The sequence below is a fragment of the Camelus bactrianus genome, chromosome 18 (genome assembly GCF_048773025.1).
Source record: "Camelus bactrianus isolate YW-2024 breed Bactrian camel chromosome 18, ASM4877302v1, whole genome shotgun sequence".
Lineage (NCBI taxonomy): Eukaryota > Metazoa > Chordata > Mammalia > Artiodactyla > Camelidae > Camelus > Camelus bactrianus.
This window is the reverse complement of record NC_133556.1, coordinates 7,559,157-7,581,834: the sequence shown is the minus strand read 5'-3', so window position 1 is coordinate 7,581,834 and position 22,678 is coordinate 7,559,157. Positions and strand designations below refer to the sequence as shown.

The following is a 22,678-nucleotide window of genomic DNA, read 5'->3' as shown; positions in this document are numbered from 1 at the left end:
CAGATGTTGCCAGCTTTTCTGGTTTTCATGAGACGCTGGAAATCTGTATTTTTTTTAAATGGTGGATATTCTGGTTTTTAAACATTGGTTCAATTTTTAAAAACTAACAACTGTATAAGCCAAGCAGACACATCTGGCAGGCCGATTTGTCCACTTCGGTTTATCCCTCTGCAAACTGATTTGGATTTACTTATACCTGTGGATTCTCTGGCAGATTGCTTATCTTTTGCCTCACTTTTCTCATCTATAAAATAGAGATGATGATACCCTCCCCCCAGGATTGTAAGGATTAAATGAGAACACTTATAGGATACTGAGCACAGTGCCTGGTACCTAGTAAGCTTTTGGTTAGTTGTCAGTGGTGTTTCGCTGCGAATTCATCTGCCACTGCTTCCATCATCACTCTTCTATTCTGGCCCCAGGATTGGCTGGGAACCAGGGCTCTTCCCTCTGACGACCTGTGGGTGGTCAGGTTGCTCCTAGTGAAGAAGGAGCTGCAGGTTCTTGGTGCTGGAGGAAGAGGTTGCCTACAGGGGTATTGTAGGTTGCCTGGGGTGCCCCTGGACGCCATGTGGCTTCCTGAGCCCCATTTGGAACATCTACTCTGACCTGCCGCTGGAGGGCCCAAAGCAGGCAGCAGCCAGGTGAGGAGTTGTCACCTCCCTTACAGCAGCCCCACGTGCAAGGAACAAATCATGCGATCATTCGTTAGTTCCTTCCATCTCTCAGAAACCTGGTAAGGTCCGGGTGACACTGGCCTGAGCCATCTCTTTTCCAGAGAAAAGCCCCATCTTGCAGTGTCCTCTGTTGTAATAGTTTGGGCACCTGGATGGTGTGTTTTATGCATTTGCTTGGAACTCAGGGATGGGGGAATGTGTCTCTTGACAAGGAGGTGCCATGGTACTTTGACAAGGCCTGTTAGTAAAACCCCACTGGGACAGGAGCAGCCATCTAAATTAATGATGGTAAGTAACGATGGTGGTAGTTTGGTTTATATTTATGATCTTTTGAAAGTGGAGGGTATTTTTGTTTGTTTCTTATAACAGAAGTAATACTTTCCCACTTCAGAAAATGTGAAAAGTTCAGATATATAAGGAAGTTGAACAAAAGGTCCCCTGTAGTTTTCTCCGCTCAAAGGCAGCCATCGTTAGTATTTTGGTGTGTTTCTACTGAGTTTTCTCTATGCTTCTCTTTTACTGAGTTAAAATAGTGCTGTGGGGGATATCTTTATGTTGGAGTTTTTCTGTAATCCCCTTAGATAGATTTCTTAATTCTTAGATCAAAGCAAGTGAACATTTTTAAACCTCTTGCTACATATTACCAAACTGTTTTCTGGAAAGGATTTATCCTTCCCAGCAGTATGAAATCTCAGTGCACTCTTGCCAGCGCTGAGTAATGAAATTAAGTTACTTTTACTGCTTTGATAGGTTAAAAAAAAAAGTACTCCATTGTTTTTAATTTATATTAAAAACAACACGTCTAGTAAAGTAGGCTATTTCTTTGATGTGTTTGTGTGCAGGATTTGACTTTCCCAGGTCTGTGGGAAGGCTTCCTGACAGCGCCCGGGTGGCCTGCTGCCCCGTAGCAAGTATTTGAAGGTCATTCTCTAGTTACAGGTTATGCTCACTGGGTCAGATGGTGGGGTGTGGGGTCGCAGGCCTGTGCTTCTTGGAAAGCACCTGAGAGAGAGGCAGCTTAGAAAACAAGGCTTGAAGTCATCTGGTCTCACTGGTCTCCAATCTGTGCTCCTCAGAACACCTCTGTTCTGCACAACAGCTTCCTGGGCCTCTCGGAAAGTCAGGATGGAGGCCACCTGTGTGGTGATATGTGTACCCACGTTTCTGTGTTTCATGTATCGATGGGTGGTGTATGGCCATGTTTGGAAAAGGGTTCTGTTGCTTATAAAAGGCTGGAAAACCCATCCAAGCACACGAGCAGTAGAACGCTAGGAAGGGGGTGTACTGTCCCAAGGTCACAGAGCATGTGGGAGACTCAGTGGAGCATGTGTGAATGAGCGAAGGGGAGGGGTGACAGGCTGTGTTCACCTCCACTCAGGACACAGGAGGGAGGACAGCCCCTGCGGTAGCGTGGGCCCAGGGTGAACTGCCAGGCTTAGGCTCAGGCTCGGCCGTGCAGCATCTTGGTGGGCTTTGGAGGGAGGAAATGGGTCCTCACGTGTTGGTGAACTGACAATTGCTCAGTCTGGATACCAGTTTAAAATCCATGCGTGGGGCCTTCTTCCCAGAGGCCGCAACTCTAGTGGCCCCATTTGTGTGGTTCCCCAACCCGGAGGCCCACAGTTCGGCAGGACGAGTTTCACTCGGGTTTCTGTGCCAGCTCGGATCTTGTTCTGAAGCTTTTCTCAATCCCTTGGGAATCAAAAGACTCCGGCACATGGCAGTGTTTTCCTTTGTGTGAAACGCCTCTCTGGTAGAGCAGCAGTGTGCCTCTGTGCCTTGGAGCTGCAGGGCTGTGCACAGGGCTTTGTGGCTAAATCTGATGACAGAATGCAAGGGAAAGCAGGATGGTTTTTCTAGTAGTCAAAGTTGTTGATCTATGTTGTTAAAATAACTTTGATCTGATCATGAAAAGCATTATGACCATTGTAAAACATTTGCTCGAACAGAAGGGGGTAAAGAACAAATATCATAGAATTCCATCACTCCTATTATCACATCAGAGTTGTTCCTTCCAGCCTTTTAAAAATTAATTTACATAAGATGGAAAGAACGTGGTCTTCATGGTATCCCCCAGGCCAGCCACCTGACCTTGGGTAAAGTCTTAATTTCTTTTCGTCTCAGTTCCCTCATCTGTAAAATGGGGATAATCTCTACCTTCAAGGGCAGTTGAGAGAACTGGGTGACAGGAGCACCAAGCAGAGTGCATGCCACATAGTAGGTGCTCAGTAAATAGCACATCCGCCCACTGAGAGCATAGTGTGTGCAGTTACATAGCCTGCATTTTTAATTTGTATTATCCTAAGTATGAAAGCCTTTAAAAAAACACTTTTTTAAGAATCGTATTCCACTATTAGGATGTGCCATAATTTATTTAAGAATTTCTTTATTCTGTGAAGGGGGAGAGTATAGCTCAGTGGTATAGCGCATGCTTAACATTCACAAGGTCCTGGGTTCAATCCCCAGTACTTCCTCTAAAAATAAATAAATAAACCGAATTACCTCCTTCCCTCACCGCCCCCCCCCAAATAAATACATGTATAAGTTTAAAAAAAAACTTAAAAAAATTCCTTTATTCCATTATTGTCAGGTGTTTAGCTTGCCTCCAGATTGAGGCTTTTTTCCATGGCCAATTAGAATAATAATGATTTTCATAATTAGGAACACCCTAAATAGCCCCATCATTAGGAGCCGAAACAAATTAGGTTTTTGAACTGCAGCCTGGGGAAGGCGGAGGCTGTAGCAGAGATTGGGCGCTTTGGTGTGGCCACTGTGTGCCCGTAATTGCTGTGTTCGAGGGGAACAGCAGAGGGCATTCTGGGCGTTGCCTCAAACGTGCCTCGGGCCCCTGGAGAGGAAGGTCCTCCTCTCTTTTGTCCTGTGTGTTTCAGACCCCCTGGGATATTGGACATTTGAAGAGCTGCAGCCCCAGCTTTGGGTCAGCCGCAGCTCTGCCCTCAGGGAGTTCCTGTTCCAGGGGTGGGGGCACAGGTGGGAAACAGTGAAACCAATAAATGCAGTCATGTTTGGGTAAGTGGAATATGCAGTGAGGATGCGCAGGAGGGTGGAGTCATCACTTTCTGATGAGGGTGTGGGTCAGAGGATCAGGAGAAGAGGGTGCTGTAGCTGAGTCTGGAAAGATGGACATGTTTGCAGGGTGCTTAGGTAGAGAGAGGACGTGAGTTTGGACATCTGCACTAGCAGGATCAATGCTGGGAGGTGGGATAGAGCTCTGAATGTTCTGGCACTTTCTAGAATTTGATGTGGCTAGACAGAAGGTAGAGGCCTTGGTGTTAGTGGGGACAATGGCCAGTCATGGAGGGGCCCTGTGCCATGTTTTTTTCATCTGTGGGTCTGCAGTACCTTGCCAGGGCCTGGACCCCAGGCTGTGCCTGTAGTCTGGAGGCTGAGTGCTTTCATGGGAAGCTTTAGCTGAAGTTCTTAACTGTATTTCTTAGGTTGTTTGGCAATGTTCTCCAGGTCGGTTCATCTGGGGATGTGTGGACATGCTGGAACATACCATGTGTACTGATACATGGGAGGCCCCTGCTGCCTGAGAGATGAGTGATGCCTGCCAGGAGGTGCCAGGGGAAAGTCCGGGCTCAGAAGTAATTGGCCCCAAAACCAGTCCTGTGATTTGTACCTGGCTGTGGTTACAGAGACGTCTAATTGCAGGCACTGAGCTAATGAGCCAGCCAGCCATCTTGAGGGCATCCCAGGTCTAATCCTCTAGGGCGGGATATGTGCTTTTGTTGAAACAGTTGGCAGCTCAGGGGCAGCCCTGGCCCCGCAGGTGTGCTCGGAGTTATTGCAGGCCTGACTCATCACCTGTGTTCTCATGCTGTGTAGCTCAGTGCCGCCCTAGGCTGCCATTCCTCACCCAGACTTGAGGGGTAGGGAAACAGGGAAAGGCAAGATTTGCTGGTATCTGCTGTGTGCCTGCTGCTGTGCTGGGTGCTTTATGCACAGCTATCTGTCTTAATCTCTTAGAAAAGCACTTAGAATAGTTGTTGAAATGTCCATTTCCAAGTGAAATCAAGCTTGGCGGGCTTAGGTACCTTCTTCAGGATGGCGCAGTGAGTAGAGTAGAAGGAGTAAGTGGCGTGTGGACCCCAGAACCTGTGCCTGTCCCTTTACACGTGCCCCTCTGGCTCTCCCTCCCTTGTGGAGCGGGTGGTCTCTGGCCTCTCATGAAAACCCTGATGTAGTGCAATCTCAGGGACAGCAGCGAAAGCCCGAGGTCCCAGCCTCATGAGTGGCCATGTAAGCAAGTCACTGCAACACCAGGGCCTCAGTTTCCTCATCTGCAAAACGGGGACAAAATTCCATGTTTGTACTTAAGGGGGATTGTGTGGGAATCAGAGCAGATGATGTCACTGGGAACCCTGTTGGCGCCAGGGCCCTGTGTGGACGTGCTGTAACAGCTGAGGGTGCTCTCGGCTTGAGAGGCAGTCTCCTCCTTCCCGCCCCCTTCCCCTTCCCCCTCCCTAAGCTGCAGTGGGGTGGGGGCTGTAAGTGGAGCCCAAGGCAGAGCTCAGGCTGAGCTTTCCTCTCTAAGAAAATGGGCATTAGAGCGGTTAATCTGGGTTGTCTGTGTGCTGCCACTTAGCAGTATGCATGTGACCTTCAGTAAGACTTTGACTTCTTTGAGCCTTGGATTCCTGTACAGAAAGTGGGAGAAATACCACCTTGCCAGTCTGTTTGACTTAAAATTACACGAGTCTGTTTGGTGTTTGTCACTCAGTGTTGGTCCTTTGCCTCTCCGGTTCTAGGAGCTGGTGCTCCCAGGACCACCACAGTGTGGTGCATTCACAGACCACCTTTCTTCTTGGGACAGCTGCAGGCACACAGAATCATCGCCTGCTTCCATTCAGCCATGCTTTGAGCTAGTCCGTGTATAACACATGCTGCATTACCAGGCCTGTGCTGGGGCTGGCGATACGGCTGTGGACAAGGCCGCCTCGCTGGGTGTCTGCCATCTGAGGTGGACAGGAGGACCTGGACCATCATACTCATTTGAGTGTATGGCCGCCAGAGTTCTGGCCAGTACCATAGAGGAGAAGTTCATGTGACCGGTGGCCCAGGAAAGCCTCTGTGAATGATGCAGCTGGGCGGGAATGACTGGGAGAAGAACGTCTTAGGAGATGGGTGTAAACTCTCTGAACCTGATTGCTGATCAGCAAGGCCCAGGCACAGAAACTGGGATGCAGACTGGCCAGAGAGGGCGGGCTTCTGCATCCATGGGATTTTAACATTTATCTAGGGTGTCCTCTGTGGTTAATGGTGCCTCCTGGGGCAGCCTGGAGCCCCAGATGGAACTAGGACCTGGGTTTGTGTCCCAGCTCTGCTGTTGACCCCCTGGCTGTCCTTGAGCCTTGGTCCTTTCTGAGACACCATTTTTTTCCCCATCTTTGGCATAGCAGGTGTTAATATGTCTCACAAACAAACCTACTTTGGAAACGGTGGAGTCTTCACACAGGTGTCAGGGGTCATCATGGCCTCAGTCCATGAAGGATTTGGGGTGACTCATGAAAATACAGACAGTATGAAAGGATACACTTAGCAGCTGGGCCAGAGGGAAATTATTGGTAAAAGTACAGAAGCAGGACTGATGCTTAGCACCCGGAATTCACCCGCTGTGTCTTCCTGAACTTCTGTAGAGGTAGGGAAGCCGCTTGATTGCCTCTGATTCTTTCTGGCTGGCTGAGCAAAGAGACAGGATCAGGTACTAGGTTCACGGTATGCCTCTACAGTAAGTCCAAGTGCCTTCCTTGGGCCAGGCACCATGCTGGGTGTTGGGGTCACACAATTGACTTAAGGTATTAGGAAAAAAGTGACTCTGGAAAAGCATGATTTTTTTTTTCCCTGCACTGAGGCTGACTCTGGCAGGGCCACCATGTGCGTCAATAACCACTTGTCTGTCTTGTTTACAGGTCTCCTGGACGCTCTGGGCAATGAACCTGAGACCCCAGCCCAGAGTGGTCTGAATCAGCTGGGGAAGGCAGAGGGCATCCTGGGGAAGATGGCCATGGCCCCAAGCCCATCCCTGGCTCAGGTGTACACCAGCCCTGTGGCAGTGGCCGTGTGGGAATGGCAGGATGGGCTGGGCACCTGGCATCCCTACAGTGCCACCGTCTGCAGCTACATCGAGCAGCAGTTTATCCAGCAGAAAGGCCAGCGCTTTGGGCTGGGGAGCCTGGCCCACAGCATCCCCTTAGGTCAAGCTGACCCCTCGCTGGCTCCTTACATCATCGACCTCCCCAGTTGGACACAGTTCCGTCAGGACACTGGTAATAAGACACTTACTGCCTCCAGTATATGTCCAAGTGCCTGCCTTCGGCCAGGTGCTGTGCTACGTGTTGGGTCACAGAATTGACTCTCAGCTTCGTCCTTATCCTGAAACACACATGGTCAGGACAAAGGTGCTGTGAGTGATAGCAGGTACCACACAGTGTGAGAGCTACCTCTTAGTGGTAGAGGTTGGGAACACGGTGCAGAGGCACTTTCCCACAGTCCCAGCCCCTTTCCCAAATCAGAAATGCCTGCAGATTCACACCCTGCTAGTTCAGAGGGCCTGGTGATGAATTCTGGCTTCACTGTGTGATAGCTTTGTCACCTGGGTGTGTTACCTCACTCTCCTGTGCACCCAGGTTTCTTCTGTGTGTGTGTTTTGATATTACTGAGCATAGGGCCGCCACCTTCTTCCCAAAGTTGTGCCCTGTCTATCCCTGTAATCCAGTGGTTCTCACCTGGGGGTGATTGGGACATTGGACAATGTCGGGAGACATTTTTGATTGTCACGACTGTGGGGCGGGGTACCGCTGGCGTCTAGTGGGTAGAGGCTAGGGATGCTCCTGAACATCCTACAACATGCAGGGCTGGCCCCAAAACAAAGAACTGTTGGCCCAGATTGTCACCAGTATCCAGCCTGAAAAACTTTGCTCTAATCCCTGTAGTGGCCTCCTCGGTCATGTGAGAACTAAGGGTTTTAGGCAGCGGATGCAGATCAAAGCCCCTGCCCTCATGATGTTTGCAGTCACGGTGAAAGGCAGTGAACAAGATGAATAACACATGAACTGTATGTTAGACAGCAGCAAGTGTTTATCAGGGAGTGGATGTATAAAGTGTAGGGAGAGGTTGATTTGAAGCTTGAGTTCTGGTGGCCTGGTCACCAGGAAGGGCTGGGGACAGACCTGAAGGAAGGGCAGGAGGGAGGGGCAGGTTGTGCAGGGCTTTTCCGTCCCTCGAAGGGACTTTGGCTTTTCTTCTGAAAGGAGGAGCCCTGGGAGGATTTGGACAGAGGAGTGATGTAATCCGATTTGGGGTTAAGAGTATCCCTCTGGCTGCCATGGTCGGAGGCAAGGGCTGAGGTCGGGAGACCAGGTAGAAGGTAATTGCAGTCGTCACCTTTTGGCAAGTGCTGTTGGAGGCATGGCCCAAATTGATTTTTCTTTTCTCTCTTTGATCGTCAGGTTTGGCTTATTAAGAATAAATATAAGCTAACCACAGGTGTTTCCTAATAGTTGCTACCTGAGAAGTCAGGGAATGGTACATCCGTGTGAGAGAATTGTGTAACAGTTAATAATGGATTTTACAAAGTTTCAGAGACATAAATACTTATAGCGTAATACGTGAAAGTAGCAGGAAAGTATTCAGTGTGATTGTCAGCTATACCCAAACGTACGTGCCTAGAAGCCTAAGTGGGGTGAAATATATTGCAGTAGAACTTGTGTGCCTTCCTTTTGGTGGTTGGATTACAGATGATTTAATTCTCATCAGACATTTTTGTTTTCAGTTTATTTTTTAACATTTTTTATTGAATTATAATTGACTTCCAATGCCATAATAGTTTCTGGTATACAGCATAGTGATTCAGTTATATATATATATGCATATGTGTATTCTTTTTTCATGTTCTGTCTCATTATAGGCTATTACAAGATATTGAATGTAGTTCCCTGTGCTATGCAGTAGGATCTTGTTATGTATCTATTGTATATAAAGTATTTGTATCTGCTAATCCTTACTGGTTTGTTATCTGCTAATTTATCAGCTAATTTATCCTCCCCCACTTTCCCCTTGGTAACTGTAAGTTTGTTTTCTATGTCTGTGAATCTCTTTCTGTTTTGTAAGTAACTTCATTTGTATCCTTTTTTTAGATTCCACATACACTTAATATCATATGATACTTGTCTTCCTCTTTGTGACTGACTTCACTTAGTATAATAATCTTCAGGTCCTTCCATGTTGCTGCAAGTGGCATTATTTCATTCTTTTTTAATGGCTGAGTAGTATTCCCTTTGTGTTTGTGTGTGTGTGTGTGTGTATGTGTATATGTATGTATGTGTGTATGTACACACATACACACATATATCATGTCTTCTTTATCCAATCATCTGTTGATGGACATTTAGGTTGCTTCCATGTCTTGGCTGTTGTAAGTAGTGCTGCTGTGAACATTGGGGTGCATGTATCTTTTCAAATTAGAGTTTTCTCTGGATATATGCCCAAGAGTGGGATTCCTGGATCATATGGCAACTCTATTTTTAGTTTTTTAAGGCATCTCCATACTGTTTTCCATTGTGGCTGCACCAAATTACATTCTTGCCAACAGTGTAGGAGGGTTCCCTTTTCTCCACACCCTCTCCAGCATTTATTGTTTGTGGACTCTTTAATGATAGCTATTCTGACCCGTGTGAGGTGATACCTCATTGTAGTTTTGACTTGCATTTCTCTGATAGTTAGTGACATTCCATCTTTTTATATGCCTGTTGGCCATCTGTATGTCTTCTTGGAGAAATGTCTATTTAGGTCTTCTGCCCATTTTTGATGGGGTCATTTGATTTTTTTTGTTGCTGAGTTGTATGAGCTGTTTGTATATTCTAGAAACTAATCCCTTGTCAGTCTCATCATTCGCAGATATTTTCTCCCCATCTGTAGGTTGTCTTTTCGTTTTGTTTATGGTTTCCTTTATTGTGCAAAAGCTTATAAATTTGATTAGGGCCCATTTGTTTATTTTTGCTTTTATTTCTGTTGCCTGGGGAGACTGACCTAGGAAAACATAAAGCTACGATTTATGTCAGAGAATGTTTTGCCTGTGTTCTCTTCTAGATTTATAGTGTCCTGTTTTCAGTTTCTTAAGTCAGGCTACATAGGTTTCATCATTAGGAATATTTTGAGAAGCCTCATGGAGTCTAAGCTACAGCTGTTCTTTGACCTAAGCTTCTAGCATCCCTTACTCCTGCTGAGAAGCGCTGGTCCCCCTCTGCCCCTTGATCCCTTTGTTTCCTTAGAGAGAGCTCTCTACCCTTTACCCCAAATTTGGAAAGAATAATCAATGCCAGCCTTTAGGTCAAACAACAGCATGACTCATCTATCCACTGTGGTCATACTGTTTTATTTTGGGTGTAGGAAATAAGAATTTTAAAACTCCACTTGGTTTGGGTGGGGGGGGCTAGAAGATTAACCATTTACGTGCAATACTCCTTTTAAAACAGGCACCATGCGGGCTGTGCGGAGGCACCTGTTTCCCCAGCATTCAGCCCCGGGCCATGGCATCATCTGGGAGTGGCTGAGTGACGATGGCTCCTGGACGGCATATGAAGCCAGCGTCTGTGACTATCTGGAGCAGCAGGTGGCCAGGGGCAACCAGCTCGTGGACTTGGCTCCCCTGGGGTACAACTACACCGTCAACTATGCCACCCACACACAGACCAACAAGACTTCCAGCTTCTGCCGGAGCGTGCGGCGCCAGGCAGGGCCCCCTTACCCGGTGACCACCGTCATTGCTCCGCCAGGCCACACAGGAGTCGCCTGCTCTTGCCATCAGTGCCTCAATAGTGGTGGAACTGGCCCAGTATCAGGCCGCTACCGCCACTCCATGACCAACCTCCCTGCGTACCCTGTCCCCCAGCCCCCCCACAGGACCGCCATTGTTTTTGGGGCTCACCAGGCCTTTGCTCCGTACAGCAAACCCTCACTCTCCGGGGCCAGGTCTGCGCCCAGGCTGAACACCACCAACCCCTGGGGTGGGGCCCCGCCCTCCCTGGGGAACCAGCCCCTCTACCGCTCCAGCCTCTCCCACTTGGGACCACAGCACCAGCCCCCAGGATCGTCCAGTGCCGGTGGAGCCAGGTATCTTGTGTCAGGGACGGTCGTTTTGTCCACCCTGGTCATCAGGCTTGAGTTTCTGCTCCTGTTTACCTGGGAAGACTCACCCAGTTGCCTGCAGACCCAGCACCTGCCTCCTTGGCTGTCCGAGGAGTTGGGGCATGTGGATCTGAGATCTTTCTGGGAATTGAGAGCACATCGCTTGGGCCTTCTCTGTGGACTTTCACAGAGACGTAAGCAGGCTGGGCTCGGTGCCAACCAGGCCCACCCAGTACTCTGTGAGGCCCCTTCCAGAATGTGGGTCTGTCTGTTTTAGAAAAAAACATGTCATGCCTGCCAGCCCAGAAGGGTTATCAGCAGGACTTGAGCTGCTTTTACGAATAGGTCAGCTTTGCCTAGCCTTCTGGGGCTTAAGTTCTTATGAATTAACTGAAGCTAGTTTCTAGATGGTTCTAGAGCTGGGATTCTGGACTTGAGCCAGGCAACTTCCTGGGCTTTGTTGCTTTCTTCTGAGACAGGGCTATTGGTCTCCCCTGATATTTGTTTCTCTGGGGTCTCCCCTCCCCAGCCTCAGGGCCCGAGAGGCTACTGATGTGGGCTCCGCTGGTACCATCCAGGTAGGTTACAGAAGGGGAGGTGGCTGGGCTGGATGGCATTACCTTCGCTGCTGGGTTGTGCGTGTTGCTGCCTGCCCTGCTTGCCCTGTGTTGTAAACTGGGAGAAAACCAGGCCAGCCGGCTCTGTTAGTTGAAACAGCCTCAGAGGGGCCTGCCTCCCAACATGGGTGTTCACCTTGACCTCCTCCAGTTTTTCAGGAGCTGGGAGGGGCGTTGTTCAATTGCATGGGCCGATCCCTGCTTTGTAAAACAGTCTTCCATGTCTAATTTGTAGGGTGGCCCTCTGCAGTTAACCCTTCTGTAGTGGCTGTTGTAGACCCAGAGGGGGGCTTCATAAACCCCTGACCTCTTAACCCAGTGAAGCTGGGAGGATTGAAAACACTTGGCACCTTAGTCTCCCCAGCGGCTGTGGTATAGTTCTTGAGGCCAAGTGAGTGTCAACAGCATTAGGTGAAAGTTACCGTGTGTGTGTAGGAGAAGGCAGTGGGGTGGGCAGCACCACAGACTGGGGAAACCTGAGACCAGGCAGTATTTACTGGTAGCTGCTGGGAAGGACATAGGAGTGAGTGAAATCAGAATTTGTGATGTGGTGTTTTTTTGGGAACCTACGTAGTTTCAAATCACTTCTTGCTCAATCTGGGTAAAACCTTGGCTGACTGATCTGCCTTGTGCCCCGGGAGGCTTTCTGAGTAGACAGTAACCCATCAAGAAGATGCGTGATTTGTCACTGAGCTGCTGGGTTTAAGTAAATTTCCTGGTAGCTGAAGTTTATCCCTTCAAGCACCAAAACTTGTTTTAATGATGTTGGATGGAAAACTCTCCAAAACATGTCATGCACCCTCTTGTTTCTTTAATTGAAAGCGTGCCGGCTGGTTTAGCATTTTGATGACTTGGGGTGGTGATTATGACCAGCCCTCAATTGCAGCTTTGCCTGTGCCCTGAACCGGCCTGGAAGAAAGGCTCCGGGTTTGCTTTCATCTGCTCTGTTCTTGCTGCTGCTGTTCTCCCACCTCTGAAAGCACCCTGCTCCCTCCTGCTGTCGGCTAGGCTCTCTAGACTTGTGTGACTGGTGTCTTGGCTTCCAGTGGGGCCTTGCTCTTCACTCTCTGTAGTCCCTCGTCTTGGCTCTGTTCCCTTTCTGCATCTCTCTTTTCTCCCTCTTAAGATTACTGAGTTGGGCGGGTCACTGTCCTAAATTTCCTTTTGCCCTGATCTGGCTGTGACAGTTCTCAGCTTTTGGTGAGGGCCCTGCCCCTCTCCTGGAGCCACCTGGCTCCTCTGAGACCTGGGAAACAGTGGACATTTGGATTGGGCTGCAGATTGAGCCTCGTACCCACCCTGGGGGACTTTGGGAATTACTCCATTTTATAGAGAGAGAAAGTGAAGCTCAGAAAGGGGACTCAGTGCACTCCAAGGCACACAGCTTTGAGTGGAGCTGGCGCTGGAACTGGGGTCCCCAGGCTTCACGTCTTATACTCCTTTTCCCTCACATCCTCAGAGGTTCCCCAGCTGGTGGTGGCCTGTGGGAAGCTGGCAAGAGGCTTTGTATGCCCCACTCTCCAGCCTCCTAGCTCTGCCCCCTGCTTGGGACTGTCAAATCCTGTCAGTGTAGAAGACTCGGAGTTTTCATGTCTTGTGTTCTCAGCTCCATTTGGAAGCTCCTGGAGATGGTTCCAGACGGGGAAGGCAGGGAGGGCCTAGTAGGTAGACCCAGGAACTGGAGAGGCAGGAGGGACACCTGAGGCAGACTGAAGGGAATTCTCAGAAGGGCACTTCATGGGCAAGTGGTGCCCCACATGGGGGAACGTTCTGCCAGTCTGAGCCCTGAGAGGATGGGGGAGGGGGATCGGTGACCTCTGAGGTTCTGTTCACCTCTGAGGGTCCTCATCTTGGGAACCACTGGATCCTTTTACTGCTTTGTTCTTTCTGATCACAGCAGAGAAATGTATGGGGGAGGAGCTGGGGAAAGTCACAGGGGAAGCGTCAACATCATGAGACCCCTGAGCAGATAGAACTTGGTCATGGTTCCTGGTCCCAACACGAGGGTAAGCTGCCTGTTGGAAGCCTTACTGCCCGTCTGCTTTCTGCTCTAGTTCTTGGTGGTGGAACCTGAAACTAAGCCTTCTCCCTCAGATATGTGCCTCTCCAGAGGGAAGGAAGGCCTTGCTTCCTGGATCCCCGCTGGGCCAGTGATGCCCAGCCCGCTGAATAGTACAGTGGTGCTGTGGAGCCACGCTTCAGCTTTCCAGGTTGCTGGCTGAGGGCTCAGCTCAGTGTTCCCTGTAGGGTTGGCTTGGAAGATAAACCTGAGATTCAGAGAAACAGGATCAGGAAGAGGGTGGAGTGTGGCTCCAAATTAAACAGTTTAGTGGGGCCAAAACCTTAGCTCACGTATCCTGCACACCCAGCCCTTAATTGTATTACCCGAGCAGCCAGCTGCAGTTCCGCTATTCTCTTAGGGCTGAAAGCGGGTGCGGACGGCGGGACACTGCAGTTTGATGAGTGGGGCTGTACAGGTCATTCTGTTTGGAGAGAGCAATCCAGAAACGAAAACCAGAACCAACTAGTGTAACATTTTCTGATTTGAATCAGAACCACCAGCTCCCTGTGGTGTCCACCAGCGGAATCTTTGACCTGTGGCTGGTGGTACAGAAGGATCTGGGGCAGCTTCCAGAAGCATTTGCTATGACTGTATGGTGGCTGGTCTGCTGGCAGCTGTAAGGCCAACACAGCAGGCTGGAGCCATCGTTGTTTGCTGAGCACCTTCCCAGTTCTTGGCTCTGGGCTGGGCCCAGTGGGACAGAGATGACCGACCCAGGCCCTGTCCTCGGGGAGCTCCAGTGTAGGGACTGTATGGAAGGGCTTCCTAACCTCTCCTGTTTTACCATCTTGAATAGAGGCAGGGCCAGACTGTAGGACACAGTAACTGGGATGGGGAGGAGGTAGCAGGCCTCCTAGGCCATCTACACCAACTGTTCTCCAGTCCGGGGCTCCCCACAAACCATAATGGCATGGATTTATTACCATTTCAAAATGGTAAAGCCAAGTGAGAGACTTGAACATAGTCACTGTGGGAAGCAAGACCTTCATTTAAATAAAACAAACAAAAAAACCTCTATTTTGAATTTATTTTGAATTTACAGAAAAGTTAGAAAAATAGAACAGAGAGTTTCTGTATCTCCCTTACTTGATCTCTCTGGTTAACATCTTCCATAACTATAGTGCAGTTGTCAGAACCAGAGAATCACCACTGGTGCAGGACTGTTAGCAAAAGACTGTTTTTTTGATTTTCAGCAGTTTTTGCACTATTCTCATTATGGCCCAGGATCCCACTCGGCATCCAGCTGTCATTTCTCCTCCTCCTCCTCCTCTTCCTGTGGGTAGAACAGTTCCTCAATCTTTCATCTTCCATAACCTTGACACTTTTGAAGAGTTACTTTGTTGAGCATCCCTTAATTTGGGGTCATCAGATGTTTTCTCATGATTGGACCGAGGTTATGTCATTTTGGCAGGAACCACAAAAAAAGGTGTTATTTTCTTCTCAGAGCATCTTTTCCCAGGGTTTCTGTTGTGGGTTGGTCATATTACTGGTGGTATTGGTCTTGATCACTTGGAGTGGTTTCTGTTAGATTGCTCCTCTGCAGGCACAGTAGAGCTCTCATTTTGATGAAGCTGGCAAGCTCAAAATTCTTTTAAGATTGTCTTCAGAGTCTCTGCATGTCCAGGAAAACATTTTTTGACAGCTAAAGCTTCATTCTCGCGACCTTGTAAAAAGATGAGGCTCATCCCCAGCAGTGTCTGTCCATGTCACTGTCCCATCCCTGCCTGCCATCCTTGCCCTCCCCGGTGCCGGACTTGGACTTTTGACTTTTGTCACTTGACATTCACAGAAGTGATGGCGGTCATGGCTCTGGGCTTAATATCTTAAGTATTCCGGTTGTCTAGGTTAGTGTGGGTCTGAGAGTGGTGAAAATTAGATCTCTTTGCTGCTTCCAGATACTCTTTATTAGGATCTTTCAAAAAAGAAAAACGGAAGTCCTCACTCACTCAGAGGCGGCTGTGGGAAGTGAAACCACCAAGAGGCCTCGGCAGCACCAGTGTGTCCCTCACTCGGTGTTTCTCTGGCTCTTGTTTCTGCTAAGTCAGCTCCTCACAGTAAGCTTTGCTCCTTCTTCTCCCCCAGTGCCTCCCTCCCCAGCGGTCCAGCAAGCAGCCCCGGGAGCATCCCTGCCACGGTACCCGTGCAGATGCCGAAACCCAGCAGGGTCCAGCAAGCCCTCGCAGGTAGGCAGGCTGCCTCCCTGGTCTGGAACAGACTGTGTCCAGCAGGGGCGCGACTTGGGGGCAGGGTGGGGGGGTAGAATGCGTGGTTAGGGGAGGAGATTGTGGGGCAGGGATCGTGTTACCCTCTGTGTTCTCGTGAAAACCCAAAGGGGCTCCTTGGAGGGGCAGTGCCTCTTTTCAGTGATGGTGAGCCTGGGTGCCCCCTCATTTGTTATGGTGGTGGGGGTCAGGCCTGATGACGGTGGGTGCCCTGGTATGGACTTTCCCCATCTTTCACATTTTCACATCACTTTGAATTATGGTTCAAGAGTCACTTTTCTGTCCGGAAATGCTTTAGGCTTTTCCCTAAAGGGGCCCCCTGGAGAACTCATAGAACTTTTTTGGCTGGAGTTACATTTTGATTAAGTGACTTTTGTTCCTCACTAGATCTTTTGTTAACCATACACCTTTGAACTGTTTTTAAAATTCCTTTTGTGCTGTTAGGGAGCCACTGAGGGTTATTTTTTAACTTAAGGGAAATGTAAAATATTACAGGAAGGTAGACCAAGGAGTGTGGTGAACCTCCACCATTTAAAGGTTGGGGCGGGGCAATGAGCTAACTGGTCCGTATTGGGTGTGGTGCTCACTGTGGTAGCACAGGGTGGATTGGAGGGGACCAGGCCTGGAGACAGGGAGACCCAGGTGGAGCTGAACTTCATGCCCCAGGTGAGCTGGCCACTGACTAGGGCTGTGGCCTTGGGATGGAGGTAAGAGCTTCTGACTTGGCGGTTGGATGGGTTGTGAGGGAAGTAGAGTGAGGCCTGGTGTGCGGCTCCTGATAGAGATAAATCATCGAGATAAATCATCCTTGTTAATGAGGAGGGACTGGGGCTTTGCCTGTGTGTTAACTCATTTCATCCCAATAACAACTCTGGAGTAGGAACTTCTATTCTTATTTTACATTTGAGGAAACTGAGGCTCAGAGAGCTCTAGGAGCTTCCCAAGGCCAGCCAGCCAGCCCTTGATGGAGCTGGGATTCAGCCCCCAGCACTGTTGCTGTGACGCTGTGCTGCGGCCTGAGTCTGGTGGGAGCGTTGGGAGGGATGGGGGCGATGGCTGGGGTTGTAGACAGACAGCTGTCCCGGAGGCAGAGGGAGTTTGGATATGCAGCCTGGAAGAGCAGTGTAGGGTGGAATGGGGCAGCCTCTGCCCCGCAATGGGAGCTTGCAGAGACCGGGTGGGATGCTGGGAGGAAGAGCCTTTGAAGGCATTGGAAGGACCAGTTAGGTGGTAGAAGATGGGAGAGTGGGGCCAGGACAGCCCCAGGAGGGGAGGCCCTGCCCAGCAAGCCCTCTGGAACCTGCTTCAGCTGCTAAGCCATCAGCCCTCTGCTGGACCAGAGGGAACAGTGAGCAGAGTTGTGACTAGAAAGTTTCTGCCTAGTTTAGGTCTTCTTGTGGCATCAGATGCCATAGGTGATTCAGACCTGTGTGTTGTGTGTGTGTGTGTATGCGTGCGCATGTGTGGTTCTGGTCTTGGTGGGAAAAGGTTGTGGGTGAGCAGGCCCAGTCTGCACGTGCCCAGCTCCGTTCAGCTCTAGGATGAGGCTGGGGACCTCTCCAGGCCATGTCCCAGCTTGTCACCCCTGCCACTATGGCTCTCAGAGCAGTCCTAGAGGCAGGCAGGTATTTGAACTTACACTCACTCATCAGGGAAACAGACCCCAAAAGTTCAGGAACTTGGTCCCAGCAAGGGAAGAGTAGATGGGCGGGTGCCCAGACACCACCTCCCCTGAACTCGTGCCTCTGGTTTGTACCTATTGGTGGGGCTGCTGTGTAGGGCGCCAGGGAACCTGAGATTCCGGGCCCGTTCCCCAAGAAGCAGAGTCCGGAGAGGCCTCTCAGCCAGGCTGCAATCATGGATTCGATCATGGATTTGGAGTACGCTCGCCACAGTGAGGGGAGCACCTGGGTACGGGGTTTTGCAGGGAGGTTCACATCTGTGGCATCATGCCATGGAAGGTCTGTGTGCCCTCTGTGTGGGCAGAGGAGCCACCTCCCATCAGGCCAGGAGTGCCTCAGGGGACAGTTTCTCTGGCTGCAGTCTAGCCCAGGTCTCCTCCTTTAGGGGATAGGGTAGAGTGGGCCCCTGAGGCTGGGGCTGGTTCCCATCCTGTGAGGGACGGGGAGTGTCTGCCATTTACTTTGCTGGGACCTGCCCAAGACCAGTCAGCCAGGGAGGGGTGGTGCTGACCTTGAACCTAGCTTGGTGAGGCCAGAGCTGGAGGAGGATAGTCTTGGAGCTGAGCCCTGGTCACTAGATACAAGACCAACGCTGGGCATCAGAAGGGAGGCGTGCACACATCTGACTCTGTCCGGGGACTGCTGGGGGCTCTGGCAGACCAAGACGAGTGCAGGAGAAGCCACTGCTGTAGGAGCTGTTCCGGTTATTTGGGGATATTAGGCATTTGAGGGGGGGGGCTGTCCCTGAGCCCTTGCAGTTGGGGAAGATGTGATGGCCCATCTCAGTGCCCCCTCTCCAATCCTGTCCACTGGATGCCGCTTTTGTGGAGTGTTGGTCCGGTGTGGGGTGATTCTTACACTTTCTCACAAGTAGGCAGACCCGCAGGGCTGGGGCTGTTTCTCTGCGGGCATCTAAGTTGAGACTTCTGTGTCTGTAGCTTGAATTGTGGGGAGTGGTTCCTACCCTGAAAAGGATAGGAGTATTGTTCATGCCAGCCTCTTGCGGGCTGACCTGGTGGCCTCAGGGTGTCTGCTCCCCAGCGGACGGGGACTGGGCGTCTCCTATGCCTGGGTCCTGCCCCGCGTGCTTGGTGTGGGGAGGACAGTCAGTCAAAAACAGATACGCAAGGACTTTTCTGGTGGTGGGAACGGTCAGCAGAGTGAGAGAGACAGTTGAAGGGGAACGTGGCTATTTCAGGGAATGGCTACCTGCCCACCTGCTCGAGGAGAGGGCTGGTTGGAGGGAGGGAGCTGGTGGCTGTTGGGGAGAGAGGTCACGGTCAGTACACAGCTCCAGGGGTCAACTAAGGAATTGTTCCCTTTCTTTATCTGCCCCCTGTGCCCGCTTGCCATTTGGTTCCTGTTGACATTTAGTTCCCAAGGGAACCCACATTTGAGCCCAGGAACACTCTTGGGACACTGCTGGCCTTGCATTACCTGATGAGCTGGTGCCCCAGGTCTGGCCTCGGTCTTCTAGTGTGCACTTTGGTGTCTCCTGTGGTACGACCACCGCAACGCACCTTGTGCTGCCCAGGCTGCTGACCTCTGCTTCTGTCCCCGGCTGGGCACATTTGCCCCATTGAGAGCCTTTGTTCCTCTGGTGGAAGCCACAGTGGGGCCCAAATGGGTTCCGAGGCCAGCCTTCCCCTCTCCACGCCAGCTCGCCTCTGGAGCTGGCAGCATGTCCATCTGGCCTGTCCGCTGAGTCCAGACCCCATGCCAGATTCTGAGCACCCAGAAAGCCCCCCCTCAGAGAGGGGCCTGAGGAGAAGCCTGGAGCTCCCTTCCCAGGGAAGGAGGTGCTTTGGAGCCAGACTGGGGATAGGGAGGATTGGGTGGGGAGTGCTGTGGGCAGCAGGGTGGGCTGAGGGTGTGGCAGGAACGAGGTCTCCATCAGGAGAACATGGTGTGTTCCAGGTCTTTAGGGAGTGTGGGCCAGAGTCCGGCTAGGGTGCCTGTGGAGCACCAGGCTGAGGAGTGAGGCGCCCCCTGCAGGCCTAGGGAAGGAGTGACAGGGCTGGATAGTCCATTCGGCGAGGCTGCCTGCTGCAGCTCCCGCCCCGCCCCCCCCCCCCCCCCCCCGCCATGGCTGCCCTCCGTGCTCCCACCCAGGGCAGAGGGGCTGTTTGAGCCTCGGCTGTGGGCACCAGAGAAGGAAGCCATGGCCTGGGACCTCAGCTGCTCCTGAGGAGTGGTCACGGGCCCTGGGGATGCCTTGGTCAGGGAGCAGGCGCAGGGATAGCATTCCTGCTTGCCCATCCCAGCGATGGCGCTGAAAGCACCTAGACAGGCCGGAAGGGGCGTGGAAAACAGGCATCGCCCCATTGGGAGCAAGGTGACCAGGAGCCAAGGGGGTACAGCCATGGCCGCTCAGAGGGAGGATTGGGAGCTCCAGCGTTTCCGTATCTTGGCTGCGCCCTTCTGGGTCGCCCCTTCTGCTCTCCTTCCTGCGCCTGGCACAGAGAGATGCCCACTCGGAACCCCTCAGGAGGCTTCCTGGGGTGGCATTCCACCCTCTTCTCTCCTGAAGCAGCGGCCTTGTGCTCTGCATGCCCTGGGCACGGGCTGCTTGGTGGCTTGTACAGACACCTGAGGAACTTGGGGCCGGCGCTCCCAAGGGCCGGGCATTTTCCAGTTCCTGATCTGGAGCTTAGTTCTGCCGGCCCAGGTTGGCCCTGGCAGCCTCAAGCGGCCAGATTCCCCAGGGAGATCGTCAGGTCCCAATGGCCGTCGGCAGTCCCCCCTGGACGCAGCCCGGTGGGGTGTTTGGAGGTCACGTGCCGAATGACTCCTTCTAACGTTTCTCCCCTCTCTGCATGTCTGATCTCGCACCCCGTGTAGGCATGACGAGTATTCTGATGTCAGCCATTGGACTCCCCGTGTGTCTTAGCCGCGCACCCCAGCCCGCCAGCCCTCCCGCCTCCTGTCTGGCCTCTAAAAGTCACAGCTCAGTTAAGAGATTGAGGAAAATGTCCATGAAAGGTAGTTTCTGCTCACAAATACCCTCTGGCCTCTGCTAAGCCTCCTCCGAGTCTTCCTCCTCTGACTCTCCTGCACTGATCGCTCTTCTCTGACGCCCATGGCCCTTCACCTGCCAGAGGAGAGGCTCGGTGGCCCTTCTTCCGGCCCTGCAGCGGAGGTGCCCCCAGGAATCTGCTTCCCACTGAGACCCAGAGTACAGTTCCTGTCTTCGCGGCACAGTTGGAGTGTGAGGGGCCTGTTCTTGAGGACTCAGCAACTCTGTAAACACAGATTCAGGGCGAGGCCTGGCTCAGGATGGGGGACATCTCTGTCCCTTCCACTGGGGCCAGTTGTGTGTCTTAGGAAGGGCTAACCTGTGTGGGGCGACTTCAGAGGAGTCTGCCCTGCCCGTCACACGGCTGGGAAGAAGGGGTTTTAGAAACTTCGGAAGGTCCTGTGAGTTCTAACAAGACTCACTTGGAGGGACCTGTGGGTAGTCAGTTCTCAATCTATCATTTCTAAAACTGATGGTGGCTTTGCCTCCATAATTGGGCCGGAGAAGCATGATCACCCAGGTGACCTTCAGGATGGTGTGGTGAGAGGGAACATGGCTCTGGCTCAGCCAGTCCTGGGTTTCTGCCTCAGCTCCTGCGCTTACCAGCTGTGCAATCTCACACAAGTGTCTCCATTCAGGAGCCGAGTGCCTCCTACTCTTGGCAGATTGGTTGTGGGAGGAATGGGAAGTAAATACACACAGGAAGCCTGGCGCATAGTGACAGTGGTTGCTCAGATCTTGCTCAGATCTTGCTCAGATCGTGTTCACTGCCTGTCTAACCCCGACCCCACATGGTAGGGGGATGGCCCAGGGGGAGGTGGGGCTTAACCTGCCTAGCCCCCACACCACCTTTAGCAGTCGATCCTGACCCCCACTTCATACTCTGCCTTGGAGGTGGAGCAGAGTCTGTGGGCAGGTAGGCCAGCAGCTTCCTGAGGCACTCGGGTTTGCCCCAGGGAAACACGGGCTCTCGGCAGACCCTCTAGCCTTCCTGGGCTCAGATGTCCCTTTCATCAGGTTGACGTAGCCTGGCTGGCCCCCTTGGAGAAACAAGGCTCTTCAGTTCTGACAGGCTGCCTAGGCGAGGACAGAGGAGAAGAAGGGGATGCCAAGCCGGGCCTCGCCAGAGGGATTTCGGGGTTCAGCTGGAGACTCGCCTGTTGCCACCAGGCTTTTCTAGAAAGCTTCTCCCCTCAATCTGAGTAGAGTCCCAGCTACTGGGATGGCCACCCGGTGCCAGTGGTCCTGGTGTTTTGGTCTGGCTTTCTTCTCAGTGACCAGGGAGTCAGGGTCTTAGAAGTCTGTGTGTATGGATGTGTGTGTGTGCATGTGTGTGTGTATGGGGGGTGTGGTCCTCCTTTGCCTGTAGCTGCCTTTCAGGTCAGAGCAGCGTGTGCCTTTACAGCCGTCACAGCTTTGGTTGGATTAGGTCTCCACTTTAGATGAGGGAACTGAGACTCAGAGGTGACTTGACTTGGTCCCAGCCTGAAAGCCAGAATCCAACCTGGTACCACCTGGTCCCAGCCTCTCCGCTCCCCTCATAACTGTCACCTGGCCTTGTCTGGTCTAGAGTGGGCTCAGCTGTTAAGCCCTCAGGCTTGGAAGTCTTTGCAGCCACAGGCTGATGGCCATGAGCTCGGGCTCACACCAGAGCCCCTCTGGTCTGAGAAGCCAGGACCCAGAGCTCCCCTCAACCTTGAGGCAGGATGAGGAGCCCTGCCAGGGCTGCTTTCCCAGGCTGCACCAGCCTCCCTGGCCCCTCCTCTCTACTCCTGCACTCAGGGCTTTGCTGCCACTCTGATTCTGCTGCTGCCTCTGCCTGGAACACCCCGGCTGTACCAATTCTGTCTATGTGGGGGAGTCTCTTGTCCTTGGGGTGGGCCTTTTTGGCGCAGGGTGCAGTGTTTATGTAGGTGCAGGGCCTTCCCTCCCAGCTTCACGCATAGGTGCTCACAGAGGAGCGGAGGCTTCGAGAGCAGAGAGCTGTGGGCAGCTTAGGAACTGAGGAGGCTTATCACTGACAACCCACAGTCCAAGGACAGGCCTGAGAAGACTTTTCGGCTTGCGGTGGCCAGGGCAGTGTGGCCGTCACCTGCATTCGGCACGCACACAGATGCCCTCGTGGGGCAGGGACGCACTACATGCTAGACTTAGAAAATCTCTCTCTCTTTCAAAATTTTTATTCATTTATTTTTTTCTCTTTTTTTTAACCATTTTTAAAAAATTGAAGTATAGGTGATTTATAATATTACA

The 22,678-nt window shown here is 51.7% G+C and overlaps 1 protein-coding gene across 8 annotated transcripts in view; it reads left to right on the top strand.

Moving 5' to 3' along the window:
• The window catches only part of DTX2 (deltex E3 ubiquitin ligase 2), a 33,388-nt gene that overhangs the window by 5,477 nt on the left and 5,233 nt on the right, over positions 1-22,678 (top strand). For 6 of the 8 annotated variants that reach the window (XM_045515085.2, XM_045515081.2, XM_045515080.2 and 3 more), the window contains 4 exons: positions 6,611-6,967; positions 10,175-10,811; positions 15,588-15,688; positions 20,251-20,391. In XM_045515085.2, the coding sequence (XP_045371041.1) occupies positions 6,700-6,967; positions 10,175-10,811; positions 15,588-15,688; positions 20,251-20,391 (1,147 nt within the window). In that variant the 5' untranslated portion in view covers positions 6,611-6,699. The remainder of the gene's footprint in view (positions 1-6,610; positions 6,968-10,174; positions 10,812-15,587; positions 15,689-20,250; positions 20,392-22,678) is intronic. The other 2 variants (XM_045515086.2, XM_045515088.2) reach the window with 1 other exon arrangement.